Source organism: Meles meles, chromosome 12 (genome assembly GCF_922984935.1).
Source record: "Meles meles chromosome 12, mMelMel3.1 paternal haplotype, whole genome shotgun sequence".
Lineage (NCBI taxonomy): Eukaryota > Metazoa > Chordata > Mammalia > Carnivora > Mustelidae > Meles > Meles meles.
In genome coordinates, this window is record NC_060077.1 from 13,135,331 (window position 1) to 13,153,194 (window position 17,864).

At 47.4% G+C, this 17,864-nt stretch overlaps 1 protein-coding gene across 5 annotated transcripts in view; it reads right to left on the bottom strand.

The window, feature by feature from the left end:
* CAMKK2 (calcium/calmodulin dependent protein kinase kinase 2) overlaps nucleotides 1-17,864 on the bottom strand; it is a 49,340-nt gene that overhangs the window by 12,076 nt on the left and 19,400 nt on the right. For all 5 annotated transcript variants that reach the window (XM_046024398.1, XM_046024395.1, XM_046024396.1 and 2 more), the window contains exons 3-13: nucleotides 15,344-15,391; nucleotides 14,609-14,662; nucleotides 13,887-13,938; nucleotides 13,398-13,531; nucleotides 10,177-10,213; nucleotides 5,667-5,688; nucleotides 5,439-5,527; nucleotides 4,089-4,288; nucleotides 3,404-3,457; nucleotides 457-530; nucleotides 274-361 (exon numbers count right to left, since the gene is read on the bottom strand). In XM_046024398.1, coding sequence (XP_045880354.1) covers nucleotides 274-361; nucleotides 457-530; nucleotides 3,404-3,457; nucleotides 4,089-4,288; nucleotides 5,439-5,527; nucleotides 5,667-5,688; nucleotides 10,177-10,213; nucleotides 13,398-13,531; nucleotides 13,887-13,938; nucleotides 14,609-14,662; nucleotides 15,344-15,391 — 852 coding nt within the window. The remainder of the gene's footprint in view (nucleotides 1-273; nucleotides 362-456; nucleotides 531-3,403; nucleotides 3,458-4,088; nucleotides 4,289-5,438; nucleotides 5,528-5,666; nucleotides 5,689-10,176; nucleotides 10,214-13,397; nucleotides 13,532-13,886; nucleotides 13,939-14,608; nucleotides 14,663-15,343; nucleotides 15,392-17,864) is intronic.

Genomic DNA, 17,864 nt, shown 5'->3' on the forward strand with positions numbered 1-17,864 from the left:
CGAGCGCCAGCTGCCCCACTGGCAGCAGATCCCATTTCTACAATCACAGTTAACACAAGTCCAAATCCTCCTCCCCAACTCCCACCACCACCAGCCCTCAGCAGCCCAGAGGCCCAGGGCATGGGAGGATTAACGGTGCCAAGAGGGGCGCAGCGCTGTGGACAGAGAGGCGTGGGGCCTGGCCGAGGCAGGGTTGAGCCAAACAATTCCAAGCAGAGGGCACAGGCCTGGCCCCTGGTGCACACCCCATGGAGAGTGGTGGCCCTCAGGTACCTTGATTTCTGGCACCACGATCCTTGATTCTGGGTTCTTGTCCAACATGCGGGTGATTAGGTCCTTCAAGTCCTCAGCTATATCAGGCCTGGGGGTGGAAGACACATTAAGGGTGGGACACACACACAGGACCACCAAGGTCTTGGAGAGGAAGGTGAGTTGGGACAGAAAGGCAATACTCACTGATCTGGAAATTCCAGAGCCTGACTCTTGATCTTACTGTGTAAACACATGATCCGCTCGTCCATGAACGGGCACTACAACGAGAGGTGGGGGACAGAGTGGCCACTGATGGCTGCCACATCAGTCCTGCCCAGGCTGGCGTCACTCCACGTGGGTTACAGCAGAGGAATAAATGCCCGGGAGCCCACTCTAGTGAGGGAGCCGTTTCCATGCCACAAGTCTAGAAGAACCAGGGATGTCCTTCTAGAAGGGCTAGAGCCCCTCCCAACCACACTGTGGCTTTCCTCTGCAGCTGTGCTTTACTTTACCTACTTATACAAAAACAAAGACTCCTCCTGCCCCACCTGCTGGGTGAACAGTAATAATACTAAGAACAATGCCTAAGATGTAGGGGCGACAGCAGTGATTCGTGGGGCCTTAACCTGGGCCAGGCCCTGGACTGAGGTTTCTCAGGACCAATCTTCATTGGCCGTTCCCTCTGCCTGTAATGTTCTTCCCACCAACAACTGCATGGCTCGTTTTCTCCCATCACTCAGGTATCTGATCGAAGCTCACCTTCTCAGGGAGGCCTTCCTGAGCCCCTTTCTAAAGCAGACCACCCCCCACCTGCTGTCATGTGATTTCTCCTCAGAGCACCGATCTGGATGTTATGCTACATTTGTATTCCTTTACTGTTTAGCTCCTGCAGGGGAATATCTGTTCTAAGAGGGCAGGGATTGTGACTTGTCTTGCTTCCTGCCATTTCTTCAGTGCCCAGGAACACCCCTGGTGCAAAGTAGGAGTTTGATAAATACTTGTTGAATTAATGAATGCTTGAATTATACCTGCTGATCCTCTCAGAGCCTTAAGAAATCATAAATATTCTTCTCATTTTACAGAAAAGAAAAAAAACAGAAGCTCAGAGAGGTCACATGTCCTGGGAAGCATAAAGCTGGGATTCTGACACTGAAGCCCATTCACATGCCACTTCCCAGGTGACAAATCAGTGCTTCTCGGTGGTGGAACAGACCTGGGAGGAACTCAGGTACAGTGCCAGAAAAGGAACTTTTTTTTTTTTGTTTAATATCTGATTTATTTATTTGACAGACAGACATCACAAGTAGGCATAGAGGCAGGCAAAGAGGAGGAAGCAGGCTCTCTTGGGATCATGACCTGAGCCGAAGGCAGAGGCCTTAACCCACTGAGCCACCCAGCCACCCCCAGAAAAGGAACTTTTATGTAGTGTTCTCAGAATGTGGGAAAAAGTCACAGAATGTGACCTGGTCCTCTCCCGTCCAAGGAAAATTCTTTCATTAAGAGCAGTAACTTGGGGGGCGCCTGGGTGGCTCAGTGGGTGAAAGATCATTCTCAGAGTCTTGGGATCGAGCCCCGCATGGGGTTCTCTGCTCAGGAAGGGAAGCAGGCTCCCCTTCCTCTCTCTGTGCCTGCCTCTCTGCCTACTTGTGATCCCTGACTGTCAAATTGGGTGGCTCAGTGGGTTAAGCCACTGCCTTCAGCTCAGGTCATGATCTCAGGGTCCTGGGATCGAGTCCCGCATCGGGCTCTCTGCTCGGCGGGGAGCCTGCTTCCCTCTCTCTCTCTGACTGCCTCTCTATCTACTTGTGATCTCTCTCTATCAAATAAATTAAAAAAAATTTAAAAATCTTAAAAAAAATAAAAAAATAAAAATAAAAAAATAAAATCTTACAAAAAAAAAAAAAGAAAAAAGAGCAGTAACTTGAATTGGAGTTTGGATTACACAGGTGTACCCATATGACAGAACTCATTAAACAGTACACTTCAGATCTGTTTATTTCATTATATGTCAATTTTACCCCAAAAAGGAAAAAAAAAAAAGAGAAACAAACAAATACTGAGCTCTAGCTAATGACTACATTCTGAAGCAGCATCTGGAAGGAAGTGTAGAGATCTTAGCAACTTACTCTGGAATGTATTAAAAAAATAAGGACAGGTTAAAGATAGACAGACTTGTGATAAAGCCAAATACAGTGAAATGCTTATGGCAGAAACAGCTGGTGCCTATGTGGGTGTTTCCTTAGTCATTTCAACTTTGCTATAGGATTGAAGATTTCATCAAATATTGGTGGGGAGGACATTATAAACCATGAGACCGGTTTCTCAAGCTTTCCTCCATAAAAGCACAAGTTCATGAAAATGAAAAATCTATGCTTTTACTGCTCACATAATTTAATCTTCCCTTCAGAATTAAAAACCGAAGTTCCTAAACATAATAATAAGAGGGGCGCCTGGGTGGCTCAGTGGGTTAAAGCCTCTGCCTTCGGCTCAGGTCATGATCCCGGGGTCTTGGGATCGAGGCCCGCATCGGGCTCTCTGCTCAGAGGGGAGCCTGCTTCCTCCTCTCTCTCTGCCTGCCTCTCTGCCTACTTGTGATCTCTGTCAAATGAATAAATAAAATCTTAAAAAAAAAAAACCCGTAATAATAAGAGACAACAACAAAAGAATGACAAAGAGACGAGACCGCATTCCCTCAGTCAATAATGCCAAATCTATTTTCACGCCCATTCCAGTTCTGTCCCCCCAACAGCTGCTTCTTGGAACACACTCTGCTGAGAGGAACATCAAAGCAGACCTGGGCTCAGGAAGAAAGGGTGCCAGCGGCTATCGACTTGTGATGTCTGTCTGGGGAGTCGGAGTGGGGAGAGAAAGAGCGCATCTGTCATCCTTGCGCCAAATCCGTCAACTATTTACAACCTCTGGCGCTTCTGTCAATCCTTCGTGTTAACAGATCATTTCCCACAGACAGGACTATGCACTATACACTATTCTATACACATTTCTATGCACATTTGGACAAGCATCTTTTTTTCACATTCAGGTCCAACTGTGGTAAACGCAATGACTAAGTACTGTCTCCCCGCAAGGGTAACTATTAACCCACCAGGGCTGCCCAGCGACACTAGGCAGACAGGACACCCCACCCCGTTACCTGGCCAAACACAAAGCAGTACAGCGTCACACCCATGGCCCAAACATCCAAAGCCTGCAAGAGAAAGAGCTTCGTGTAAGGGGCCAAGAGGCAGCAAGGGTTGTCTACGGCTCCTGCGCAGCCAAATACGAAATCAAATCCTTCAGCTTTCCTCTGAGAAACCGCCCAGTTCTGATTCCGGATCCTGCTCCTGGCCTCTGGGTGAGCACATGACCCAAACCTGGCCAATAAGAGCTTCACCAGCCATAGTGATTGGCTTAAGGATAGGCACATGACCCAGGCCTGACCAATGAGAGCACCACTCCCCGCCGCCAGCCACAATGGTTGGCTCAAGGATAGGCACATGACCCGGGCTGAGCCAATCACAGCCAATCCCGAGATTTTTCCGAAGGCTCCTCAGAAAGAAGAATGCTCTTTCTACTGAGGTAGGTAAGCTGATAGGGAGGAGCCTGGAACTGGGGGTACCCACCCACCTGGACAGGAAACCAATTCAAGAAAACAGCTGAAAGATGGAGAGATGGATTCTTGTGTGAATCTTGGTATCTTGCCAAACCGGAAGCCACTCTTCATCTACAAGATCCAGTGGATTCGTTGTTTAAGCCAGTTTGGGTGGGATTTTTGCCACTTAAAGGGAAAGGACCCAAACACAAGCAGAACTCATCATCTCAGACAGGTCCACACCTACCTTCCCAGAGAAGATCTTCCGGGTCTCCGAGAGCGACTCCGGCGCCATGAAGGCGGGTGTGCCCACGGTGTTCGAAAGGAGTGCATCGCTGCCCTTGAACTCGTTGCTCACACCGAAGTCAGCAATCTTGATGTGGCCATCTTCTCCCACGAGCAGGTTGGAAGGTTTGATGTCCCGGTGGATGATCTTCTGGTAGTGTACTGGATGTGGGGTGGACACCAGATGGGAGAGAGGGGGCAGGGGAATCATGTGAGGAGCTCTGCGCAGCCCCCAGAACCCAGAAACAAAGACATTGACCGGTGCTCCTTCACGGCCCCCAAGCCCTTCCCAGCCTTATCCTCCCAAACCTACATACCCTCAGCTTTGAGAGATTGGGGCGGGGGGGGGGGGGGACGGTTTGTTTAAGGAAGTTACCCTATCCTCAAAAGTAAGGAGTGAAACATCAACTGACAATAATAGTTAGTAACCACCTGCTCTAGTCTAAGTCATGGGGGACGACGGTCCCTGGAGCGTTTTTGCTGAGCCTGGCTGGCTTCCAGCTGGAAGCCTCACGACTTGTGACAAACATATTTTCGTTTACTAATGCCAACACTCAACCTGTTCACCACACCAACAATGACTGGAGCAGGTCCAATGGAAGTGTGGACCACAAAGTAGGACCGGGGACTTCATTAACTCCTTCCTGCCTGGATGTCAACCTACAGGAGAGGACATGGTCTCTCTTCCTATGGTCTGGAAGGCCCAACTGCATTTCTTTGTTGGTGGTGGTGACGACGATACCAGTAATAGGGGCACCAGCTCCATTTGTTGAGTGCCCCACCTGGGGCCTAGCCCTGTGTTAAGTGGTTTCCATTTTCCCCATTTAAATCTCCCAACAATGGGCAAGGGGAAGAGACAAAATGTTTTACAACCAGAAGCAGAAAGGACACCTGTCAGTCAGAACTACTGATATGTACTGGCTCATTTCCACCCTGGTGAGAGAGACTTTATTCCCATTTTACAGATGAGAAAACTAAGGTAACAGGAGATTAACAGGATGCCCATCCCAGGGTTGCTGGGTATAAGAGACAATCCAGATACAGCCCCTAAGAGCCCCTGGTACACAAAGAAAGTCCTGGGGCAAACAGTCATTATCAATATGACTCTTCATTTTTGTGGCAGAAAGAAGTGTTTCTGTTCATCGGGAGCATAGCTTTCTGCAGCTGTCCAAGACTGCATTTCAGGCAATTCTGTTTCCCACCCACCTGCTGCTTGCACTCCAGGAGGGAAATTCCACTTTCCCACTTGCCATCCACTAGCTGGGATGCTAACCACCCCCGGGTGAGAATCCTCCCACAGGCCCCCGCTTACAGTACTCTATGCCTTTGATCAGGTCCTGGAAGTAGAAACGGGCCTGGTCTTCGGAGAGTGGTTTCAGGGTGGGCACTTCCATCACAGGCCTGGAAGGTCGAAAAGCAAAAGCAGACATACTGGCTTTCACCCTCTCTCACCAGCAGAACCAAGCACCGCCTCCCTTGAGAAGCTCTGCAGCTTGAGAAGTTTCAGGCATCATACCTGCCAGGAAAATGGGATACTCACCCTTGGTTGACCAGTTCAAACACTGCAGGGAAGAGAAGGGGGTCAACTGTTAACACTGGGAAATTGGAAATCCATCTTCCTCCTCCCCCCCAATCGCCCATAGAACACCAAGAAGCACAGAAACTAGTACTGGGACTGGAGAAAGGAACAATCCACTGAGCCAAAGCTGGTCAAGGTCCTGCAAGGTCCTCCCCGGTCTGGCTGTATTTTTAGTCCTCAAAACAGCCAAGGACCCCCTGGCCAGGGATAACAAAGCAGGGAGACAGGAGACAGGCGGGGATGGATCATGGGATCCTTTCTTCTCTCCACTCATACCTTGGAGATTCCAGGGATACAATTGATACTAAACTATGTTCTCTTAGTCACACCCAGGTTCTGAGCCACCTGATGCCATAGAACAGGTCTATGGGGACACAACCCAACATCTGTTTACTTAGGCACAAAGAAGGAGCCCTAGAGGTCTTCAGGGCCCTAGCAAAGTTTTGATTCAAGAAACAAGAACATGTTTCAACAATCCCTCCCGTATCCTCCACATTGCCAGACTGTGTCAGGCCACAGACGGAGAACACTTATAGATTCTTCCAACTCCTCAATGCTCTGTGGTCAGCTGGGCCTCAGACTGTTTCCTGTGACTCCCAATCCAAAACAAGACTTGAAGGGGGTTGGAGAGGGGGTGGAGATTTCTTCAGCACCTCAAAGGCCAACTCATCCCACGATTCCTAAACAGGGCCTTTTCTTGACACATTCATGCACGACATGCAAATGCCTCCCACCCTGCCAGCTCCTTCCCAGCACTGTATGTGCGGGGAACCCCTGCTCCAAACCACCAAGTATTAGATAAGCTGTGTCCAGGGAATTGCACAGGCTTTTGTTGTTCTTGTTGGTTTGGTTTTGTTCTTTCCATTTTAAAAAACTGAGGTGAGGGGCGCCTGGGTGGCTCAGTGGGTTAAAGCCTCTGCCTTCAGCTCAGATCACGATCCCAGGGACCTGGGATCAAGCCCTGCATCGGGCTCTCTCCTCAGCAGGGAGACTACTTCCCTTCCTCTCTCTCTGCCTGCCTCTCTGCCTACTTGTGATCTCTGTCTGTCAAATAAATAAATAAAATCTTTAAAAAAGAAAACTGAGGTGAAAGTTTCCTAACATAAAATTAACTATTTAAAAAATTTACAATTCATTGGCACTTCGTAATCATGATACTGTGCGACTACTACCTCTACCCAGTTCCAGAAAATTTTCACCCTCTCAAAAACAAAACAAAAACCTGTGCCCATGAGGAGTCTGTCCCCTCCCTTCAGGCCCCCAGCACCCACTAATCTGATTTCTCTTTCTATGGATTTGCCTCTTCTGGACATTTTATATATATGGAGTCATACACTATACTTTTTGTGACTGGCTTTTTCACTTAGCACAGTATTATCAAGGTTCATGCATACTGCAGCATCAACGATCAGTACTTCATTGCTTTTTATGGCTGAATACTATTCCACCGTGTGGATATACAACATTTTGTGTATCACTCATTAGCTAATGAACATCTGGCCTGCTTCCACGTTTTAGCTACCGTGAAGAGTGCTGCTATGAACATTTGTGTGCAAGCATTCCCGTCTCAAGTACTTGTGTGGGTATCTGTTTTCAGGTTTTGGAGGGTATACAACTAAGAGTAGAATTACCAGGTCACACTGATTGATTATTTTCATTTTGTCCTGCTTGGACGAACATAACTGGGAACATGAAGCTATCTTATAGGAAGTGAGAAATGCATACAGTGAATTTCAAAATCAAGTGGAGAGTAACTTCAGAGCTGTCTGTTGTTCTAGAATCATCTACCCACACTGGAGTTATTTTGTTTTGCTTTTTTTTATATCGGAGTTTCTTACAGAAGAAACCAAAAGGACTGTTTCAAAGCTCTCCAAGGGCTAAGGTGGCTGAGGGACTAGAGCTGGCTCTTCAGATGAAAAGAAAACCAGAGGGGCACCTGGGTGGCTCAGTGCGTTGGGCCTCTGCCTTCGGCTCGGGTTGTGATCCCAGAGTCCTGAGATCGAGCCCCACGTTGGCTCTCTGCTTGGCAGGGAGCCTGCTTCCCCCTCTCTCTGCCTGCCTCTCTGCCTACTTGTGATCTCTGTCAAATAAATAAATACAATCTTAAAACAAAAAATGAAAATGAAAAAAAAAGGAGACAAGAAAAGGCAATTTAACTCCAGCAGGCCCCTCCCTGTCTTCAGGTTCATCAAGCAGTACTGGGCAAACCCAAGCTAGGGCAGGTCTGCCGTGGCTTCAGGCTGTGGTTAGAAGCAAAAGGAACGGCATGGAAGGGAAGGTTTCCATGGACAGGAGCGCTGGCCCTTTCAGCTCTGGCCTATTCCACCTTGGTCATGGAAGACTTAACTGTCAAGAGGTGCTTCATGAATTTCTGTGCTTCCTCCCCCGCATGGTCACTTGGTTGGCATGGAGGAAGCTAGCCTATTGAAACAGGTCTGTCTTCAGGTGCCCTCTCACATAATTTTTTTTAAAGTTAAGCTATCTAGAAGCGCCTGGGTGGCTCAGTCAGTTAAGCGTCTGCCTTCAGCTCAGGTCATGATCCCAGGGTCCTGGGATTGAGCCCTGAATCGGGCTCCCTGCTCAGCAGGGCATCTATTTCTCCCTCTCCCTCTGCCACTCCCCCTGCTCATGCTCTCTCTCTCTCTCAAAAACTAAATAAAATCTTAAAAAAAATAATTTAACATATATGATATTATTTGCTATGTAGCTTCTAAATTGTTTCCACAGGAAGATTTTGTAAGTTCTAAAATTTACAAACAAACCAGAAAAAAAAAAAGGAGTTTCTACAATTTGAACATGGAATGCACATTAGATCTCTTAGGGAACTGGTATTAACTTTCTCAGACGTAATAATGGTATTGTGACCACACAGGAGAACATCCCTATGTGAGATGTGAGATGCACACTGAAGTACTCAGGGGCTGAAGTATCAAGATGTCTGTCTGCTACTTTACATTTTGGATAGTTCAGCAAAAATAATACAAAAATGGATGGGTGGGTGACTAGACAATAAAGCAAATCCAACAAACATTAACTGTGGAATCTGGGTGGTAGGTATACAGGTACTCATTGTACTCTTCTTCCAACTTTTCTATAAGCTTAACATCTGTCAGAATAAAAACCTGAGGGGTGCCTGGGTGGCTCGGTGGGTTAAAGCCTCTGCCTTCAGCTCAGGTCATGATTCCAGGGTCCTGGGATCGAGCCCCGCATCAGGCTCTCTGCTCAGCAGGGAGCCTGCCTCCCCCCCTCTCTCAGCCTGTCTCTCTGCCTACTTGTGATCTCTCTCTCTCTGTCTAATAAATAAATAAAATCTTTAGGAAAAAAAAGAAAAAAGAATAAAAACCTGAGGCAGGGAAGAGGAGCAGGGAATGAAAAATAACGTCCTAAGCTACGACACGTCCTTGGAACTGAACCATTGCAACTACCTGAGGAGAAAGTGAGCTCTGAACTGTTTTCAAACCAGACCCCAGATAAACACTCCTTCTGCAACAAAGGATCGTCCCCGGGGAAAACCAGGAGACTTCTGGATACCAGGCTGGGCTCGTGCCCACTCCCCTCACCTCTTTGATACCCCTCCCACTGTCATCTATACCCACTCGAAATGTACAGACTCATCTGAATGCCCACCCATGCCATACGGCAAGGACACGTGACCTATCAATCATGCATTCCTGGGCCCAGTCTGCTGTTTAGTTTTGAATCAGTCCTGCCCTTCCTTCCTTCCTTCATCAGTACCTATGCTCTGAGCTGACAGAGGGCTTTCCCATGTCCTCACCAATTTTTTAAAAAATCAAGTCTCTGAGGGAACGCCTGAGTCCTTTCATTTCTTTGTGCAGTGCCCTCCAAGGCTGCAAGTGCCCCACTGTGGCCTCAGCCCCTCCATCCTCATCCCTATCCCCTCTCCCTGGTTTCCTCTATCACGGTCATGTTTTCCTCAAACACTAAGTTCTCACCAGCCTCAGGGCCTTTGCACCTGCCCCTTTGCCGGGAATGCTCTTCCCCACATGTAACAGGACAGTGTCTTTGACATTCAGGTGCCAAATCATCACCTCATATGTGAAGTGGCCCTCAATCCCTCTCTCTCAGGTTCCTATTTAACCTTCTTCAGAGGATCGATCTGAGGTTAATTTATTCCCTGACTAGAATTATCAGCTTCACAAGAACAGGAGCCTCATCATTCTCATCCACCACCGCATCCTTAGTGCCTAGAACATGCCTAGCATTAGCATGCACTCAATAAGTATTTGCGGTTGAATGAATAGGACCTCCAGAGAAAGTCCCAGCAAGCACTCCCTTCCACCTCCTGTTTCAAACCAGAGCTGCAGCCTCAGGTGGGGCTCACTGTGGGGCCCAGCTCTGGCGAGAGATGCCAGGGACAGGATTCCCTGGGCTTTGGCTTTCCCGAGAACCCCTGGGCTTTGGCAGGTTCAGCTGCCTGAGCCAAGGCATCGGACGGCAAGGGCTCTCTTACCCATGTACAGATGGTCCTCATTGGGGTCATCCAGGACCTGTTGGCACAGCCACACGAACAGGCCGGAGATGAGGAGCAGGGGAGAGGAAGAGAGAGAAATGATATGAGCAGGGAGGAAGCAGCATCCACATGACTGCATTTGCCAACGGGAGGGCGGTTCTTTCCACTGGTTTTCCTGGTTAAGATGAAGGGCACAGGAAAACACCCAGTGTGCGCGATCCAAATGGCCATCTGGAAAATAGGCACCTTCTAACCCAATCTTCAAGGGTCCAAAACAGCTAGAAAAGAGGTTACAAAAGGGGGGGGGGGCAAATTCTTCCCCTGGGAAATGGGGGCGCCCGGCTGGCTCAGTCCGTCAAGCAAGCAACTCTTGATCTCAGGGTCATGAGTTTGAGCCCCACACTGAGAGAAGAAATTACTCAAAAACAAAACAAAAAAAATAAAAAATACCTTTTTTTTTTTTTTTTAAATCCCTCCCCTGGGAAATGTCTCAGCTTCAGTAAGAATCCCACCCCTCTCCCAGGAGACAGCGGACTCATCCTCAGGGTAAAAATTCAAGTCCTGTCTGGGCTCTTCCAACTCCTCCATGAAGTGCCCCCCAACCTCCTGCCCCCTTAAGAAAGGACGTCCCCCTGCCTGGAACTGCCACGGCAAGTCCTCGTTCTCCTCTCACAGCCATCCTGCTTTCAGCTTGTCACTTATGTCTATCTTGTCCCTCTCTGCAAACGGCTATATCCTCCTGAGTTGCCTCCGTGGTGCCCTGTACAAGACAAGGCTCATAGTCAGTGCTCAGGAAATGCCTGAATGTCCATGTCCATCTGAGGAATGTCCAAGGTTTGTCCAAGAGGCAGGTTGGCAACCAGTCTTGTTGGGTGAACAGGTCAGATGCCACAGGGCAGTGGGGGGCAGGGAGATCCCACCAGGACCCAGAGCCACTCGCTAACCAAGTGTCCTTGAGTTTCCTCTAAGATGGCTGACTCCAGCATCTGCAGCCTGAGACTGTGAAACTCGGTGTCACAGGTGGAGGCAGCCAGCAGCCACCATCCTTCTCCTTCTCTCCTGCCTCTTTCCACATCATCCTCACCTTCCCCAGTCAACCAAGATCCACAGGACAAGAGCTCTAAGAACGAGATGCACCCTAGGCAGAGGCCCAGGGCAGCCCACCTAGAGCCCTAAGCCTTGCCCTGTTGAGGGAGTCAGACACAGGGCATGGCCTACCTAGAGCCCACACCTGACAAGACCCAGGAGGGCACGGCTGCTAACCCTCATACCCATCAAAGGGCAGGTGTGTACCCTCAGATGACACCGGCCCTTTGCAAATGCTGTTCCTTCCTCTGTGATGCTCTTTCCTGTCCTTTCCCTGTTCTCTCCATCCAGGAACAACCGGAGTCATCTCAAACATCCCTTCCCATGAGAAGCCTTCCTCAGCTGCTTGGGCTGCTGGCTGCTTGCACTCCATGCTCCAGCACCACCACCAACACCCAATCAATTACATACTTGATCACACGCCATTTACAAGTCCTGTCACCTAGGCCAGAGGTGCTCCAAATGTGATCTGGGAACTTCTAGGGATCCCCAAGATGTTTTCAGAGAGGTCAAAGTGATTTTCACACTAAAACTAAGATACGTAGCGCCTGGGTGGCTCAATTGGTGAAGCATCTGCCTTTGGCTCAGGTCATGATCTCAGGGTCCTACATCGGGTTCCTTGCTCAGTGGGGAGACTGCTTTTCTCTCTCCTCCCTGCTCATGCTCTCTCTTCTCTCTCTCTCTCAAATAAAAACAGAACCTTATTTAAAAAAATAGGGACGCCTGGGTGGCTCAGCCATTAAATATCTGCCTTCAGCTCAGGTCATGATCCCAGGGCTCCCTGCATCGAGCTCCTTGCTCAGTGGGAAGCCTGCTGCTCCCTGTCCCACTCCTCCTGCTTATGTTACCTCTCTCGCTGTTCACTGTGTCTCTCTGTCAAGTAAATAAATAAAATCTTTAAAAAACAATAATCATAATAATAATAAAATAAATAAAACTAAGGTAATAGTTGCCTTTTCTACTCTCATCCTTTACGAGTAGAGAAACAAGAAACCACATGGCATGCAAAGTCACCATAGGCTAAAAGCAAGAGCAGATACAAGGATCCAGCCATCTTCTATTAAGCCAGATGTTAACAACAACAAAAATTTAAAAAATGTAAAATGCGGGGCGCCTGGGTGGCTCAGTGGGTTAAAGCCTCTGCCTTCAGCTCAGGTCATGATCCCAGAGTCCTGGGATCGAGTCCCGCATCGGGCTCTCTGCTCAGCAGGGAGCCTGCTTCCTCCTCTCTCTATCTGCCTGGCTCTCTGCCTCCTTGTGATCTCTGTCAAATAAATAAATAAAATCTTTAAAAAAAAAAAATGCAAAATGCTTGGGTGGCACAGTCTAGGTCCTGATCTCAGAATCCTGGGATCGAGCCCTGAGTCGGGCTCAAGACTCAGTGCAGAGTCTGCTTGGGACTCTCTCTCCCTCTGCTCCTCCCCACCATGCTCGCTCTTTCTCTCAAATAAATAAATAAATATTAAAAAAAAAATAAAATATAAATTTTTTTCAGAAAATATACTTATTTTTCAAAGAAATATATTATATAATGGGACTTCTGCTGTTTTTATATGAATTAATAAATAATTTTTAAGCTTCTCAGTTTTAAATCTTAATATGGCAAATAATAATAAATACAACCCACATAAGCAAAATTTTTGGGGGATCTTCAGTAATTCTGAAGTGCATAAAGGAATCCTGAGACCCAAAACTGTGAGAACCACTGATCTAGAACAGGCATGCAAGCCAAATCTGGCCCTCTGTTTATTTTTTGTAAATAAAGTTTTATTAGAACACAGCCAGACCCATTTGTTTACATGCATATGGCTGCCTTTGTGCTAAAACCACATATAACACGGAGAAAGAGAACCAGCTCCAAAGACAAAAATGGATAAAGGGCCAAGTCTTAGTAGCCCTTTGACCTTCAATGTCCTCATTTGTAAAGTGGGAATAATAGTCTTAGGAAAGGGTGAGGATAACATGAAAGAACAGGGGTGAAGAACCTGGAGCAATACTACTACTCAGTCCTCCAACAGCTGCTTAACCTGGCCTGGCTCTCCCTAGAAACCAGCGGTGCAGCGTTTGGGTAGTAACAGAGCTGGGCCTAGACAACCACCATTCTTGCCTCCCTCCTCCCTGTCCCCCCAGCTCACCTCCACCAGCTTCACCACATTGGGGTGGTCTAGCTTCTTGAGGATGGCAATTTCCTGGTACACCTGCTCAATGGGGCCCCTAGGCTGGATGCAGCCTCCGGGGGCTGGCCGGGTGCCTCGGGGCGGGGGGCGACCTGGAGGAAACACAGACCATCCCAGGGTCAGGGCAAAGAGCTTTTCCTCTGCAAATGGGGGGAAATGCAAGGGAGGGGGTCTCGGCAGGGCCAGAGTGGCTGACGCCACCAGGGGCCATAAGTAGCCTGCTCCTCTCATCTGTCTCCTCTGCTGTTGAAACTCAGTGAGGCTAGAGATCCAGCCCCCTTGCTCAGCGTTCTGTCCCTTCCTTCCCACACCATACCCCAGGTCATAGTGACAGGAGTCTTTGAGGCCTCTACCTGGGTACTCTACAGGGGACACCATTCAACGAGATCTTCTCTGTCATGCCCCAACCCTGCACCAAAGAGCAAAGGTGCGGCCCACCAAACTCACGTGGAAAGCCCGCCTGTCGGATCAGCTTCTTTTTGGACAGCACCTTCATCGCCTGTGGGAGAAAAGACCCCGTATCTCGGTTAAAATGGAGGAAGGGAGAGGGAGAGTTCCCTCTACTCCTAAGCCTGCCAAAGCTCTTGGCACCCAGGTGGCCTCAGGACAATGTAGTGAGTACTTGGTCATCAGAGTGGCTTGACCAGCTGCTAGGGGCCTGGAGGATGGACTGCCATGATCCCCACCTTCTCCCCCCCCCCCCCCCCCGCCCTGAGGGTGCTTCTGAGGTTCCAGGTCCACTCTCCTGGCTGGGACTCGCTACAACTGTGTGTCCTTGCCCAGACACATAGGAAGGACACACAGGTGGCAGATGGAAGAGCCAGAATTTGAACCCACACTAGACTGACCCCAAAGCCTCAGCTACGAGGGCAATTTGTCTCACTACCACCTGGTTCTTGGTGCTATGAAGGATGTAGAAATGGGAGCCCAGAGTAAGGGTATGAGACATTTGCTGAATGTATCTGCTTTCTTTCTGAGCCAATCACTTTGCCTCCCCATTTCCACATCTGTATAATGGGAACATCGCTTACTTCCTAACGCCCAAAATGAAATGACCTAAGAATAAAATGAGACAAGAGCAAAGAAAATCTTCCAGGAAACCAAGTTCTAGAAAGGAGGCTTTTCCTTTGGCCAATGGTGAGGGCAGGGAGGGGGCTGTGGATACTCACGTAATAGGTATTGTCATTTTCGTTGTAGGCCAACTTGACCACGCCATAGGAGCCCTGAATAAAGGGAGATGCCCATGACATACTATCCAGAAGTTACAATCTGCAAAATGAGGACCCTAATACAGGGGCTGCAAACCAGCAACCAAATGGCCAAATCTGCTCTCCAATTACATTTTGTTGTATCGGCAGCTTTTAGAAAGTTTGAATTAGTTGCCAACATTTAAAAACAGAAAGATGCAGATATAAAAATCTAAATTCTCAGCTTCTTTTGAAATAACATGAGAAGATCTGGCCATATGGGCCTATAATCATTTCTACATGTTAACAGTTTGCCGCAGTCCTCACCACTCCCTACTACCTTAGTCTTAGCATGATTTGCTCATTTATATAACTCACTTGCTTTCTATTGGCATTTGAGTTTCTGACCTCTGCGAAGATACTGCCTATTGGCTGAAATAAAAGCAAAAATAGATGTGACAGCACCTTAGAGGGGGAAAAAAAACCACTAATGTTGGTAATATGGAATTCCCTCGAAGTTGTCTGAGCTTTTGTGGAAACACATTAATATTATGATGTAGAAAGAAAATAAGCCAGATGGACCGTTGATGACAAAACCCTCCCACAATATCGCCTCGAAGGACTTCTTCCCACTCCCAGCTCTAGTGCATTCCCTCCACTCTATCTGAGACATTTTTGGTAGATGTAGAAAACTAGCCTGGCTCCTGGGATATTTACCTTTCCAATTTCATCCTTCAGCGTGTACTGATTCAGCTGTACACAATCCTGGAAAGTTAAGTAGAAACACACAGAATATGAATTTTAAGTCTGCAGCTCTCCTGGTATGTTTTTCACAAAACAACATATACACCAGGACCCAAATCAGGAAAGAGAATTCCCCCAGTCACCCAGAGGCATCTCCCAGGGTGACCACTACCCTGACTTCTAAAAGCCTAGATCCTGTACATTGTAAAAAGGTGATCATACAGTATGTACTCTTTTAATACCCATTTTTTGTTTGTTTGTTTAATACCCATTTTTAAGATGTGTTTCCAAAATGTTGATTTTCAATTAAACAAATAATCCTAAGGACTATACTGTCCTCCAAAAACATAAAGTGACATAGCAGAGAAAATCTGAGTGACTGTGAGGCAGACAATGGTTTCTTAGTGGTTTCTGAAAAGTTCTTTCTGTACAAACAGTACAAGATATAAAAGGAAGTAAGTGATAAACGGAATTTCATAAAAACTAAAACCTTTGCTCTTTGGGGAAAAAAAAAAAAACTTTTGCTCTTTGAGATGCTATTAAGGAAATAAAAGGCAAGCCACAGCCTGAGAAAACTATTTGCAACACATCAGACTGGCATCCAGATAGTTAAAGAATTCTTATAGGGGCGCCTGGGTGGCTCAGTGGGTTAAAGCCTCTGCCTTCAGCTCAGGTCATGATCTCAGGGTCCTGGGATCAAGCCCCGCATCGGGCTCTCTGCTCAGCAGGGAGCCTGCTTCCCTTCCTCTCTCTCTGGCTGCCTCTCTGCCTACCTGTGATCTCTGTCAAATAAATAAATTAAATTAAAAAAAAAAAGAATTCTTGTAACTGGGGTGCCTAGGTGGCTCAGCGGGTTAAGCCTCTGTCTTCGGCTCAGGCCATGATCCCATGATTGAGCCCCACATTGGGCTCTCTGCTCAGCAGGAAGCCTGCTTCCCCCTCTCTCTCTCTGCCTACTTGTGATCTCTCTCTCTCTCTGTCAAATAAATAAATAAAATCTTAAAAAAAAAAAAGAAAAAAGAACTCTTATAACTTATTAATAACGATACCCTCATTTAAAAAAAGAAGACATACAAATGATCGTAAGCACATGAGAAGAGGCTCAAAAAAAAAAAAAAAGAGGCTCAACATCATGACTCATAGGGGATATGTAAATTAAAACCACGCCCATTAGCCTGGTTAAAACTCAAAAATGACCATAACAAGTGTTGTCAGAATAATGCAGGCCATGGAGAAGCTTCGCACACTGCCGGCAGGAATTTAAAATGGTGCAGCCTCTTCGGAAAACAGTTGGGCAGTTTGTTAACACACACCTCCTCTAGGACATAGCCATTCTGCTTCTACCCGTTCATCTAAGAGATGTGAAAACCTGTGTTCATGCAAAGACTTGCCGTCTGAAACAGCTTCAAGTTTAATAGTCGAACACTGGAAATGACTCCAACGCCCACTGACAGGTAAACAAAGAAACAGTGGTCCACTACACACAATGAAATGCTAGTTAGCCATAAAAAGGAAGCATGTAACAACACGGACAAGTCTTGAAATCATCATGCTGTCCAAGAAGCTAAGCCCAAAAAAGAGTACATACTAGATGATTCCACTTACAGAAAGTTCTTGAACTTGCAAACTAATCTATAATGCAAAAAAAGCAGGTCAGCGGGTACCTGGGAAAGGGGAAGAAGGGGGAGGGATGTGTCATCGGGTGTGCAGGGAAGGTCTGTGACCTTGACTGGGGCAGTGATTTCACAGATGTATGCGTCTATCAGCACTGACTGTATTGTACACTTGAAATATGTGCACTTTGGTTTACTTCAATTCTACCTCAACAGAGTTAGGGGGAAAATGTTAGGTGATGTAAGAAGTAAAACAGGGAAAAGGAACATGATAGAAAATAACACTTCCAGTGCTAGAGATAGGCCCAGCACTTCCCTTGAACCCCCCCACCCCAATTCTAACCCTTTCCCCGAACCTTGACATCAGTTTGGTGCATAAACTTCCAGGCCTTTCTCTATGTAAATGCACGCATACATGCACCTGTTGAAAATACAGAGCATTGTTTTGGGATGGGGTTTGGGGAGACAAGAATGATGTCACACTAGATCATCTGTCACTCAACAACGTCACTGGAGATCGTTCCATGTCCGAGTGTATACACAGACCCAAATCTTTTGACTTGCTGTATAGCCCTCCTCGGCTCACAGAGCCCTCCCTTCACCGAGGAACATTTTAGGTTTCTTCCACTGTTTCTTCCCAGTGTCGATTTCATTCCCTTGAGTCCTAGAGGGATGTGACAGGCAGAAGTGGGGCCCTGCAGAGCTGTCCTAAGGGGTCTCACTGCCCCTAATCTAAGCCCCAAACGCTGATGAATTTATCTTCCAGATTCCACTCAGATCACATCAGGCCCTGATGCTTCCAGGGTCAAGTTCTGACTCCACTCCTCTGACCTTGCAGAGTTGCCTAGTTGCCAACCAATTACCAGGCTCCCCTTTCTTCC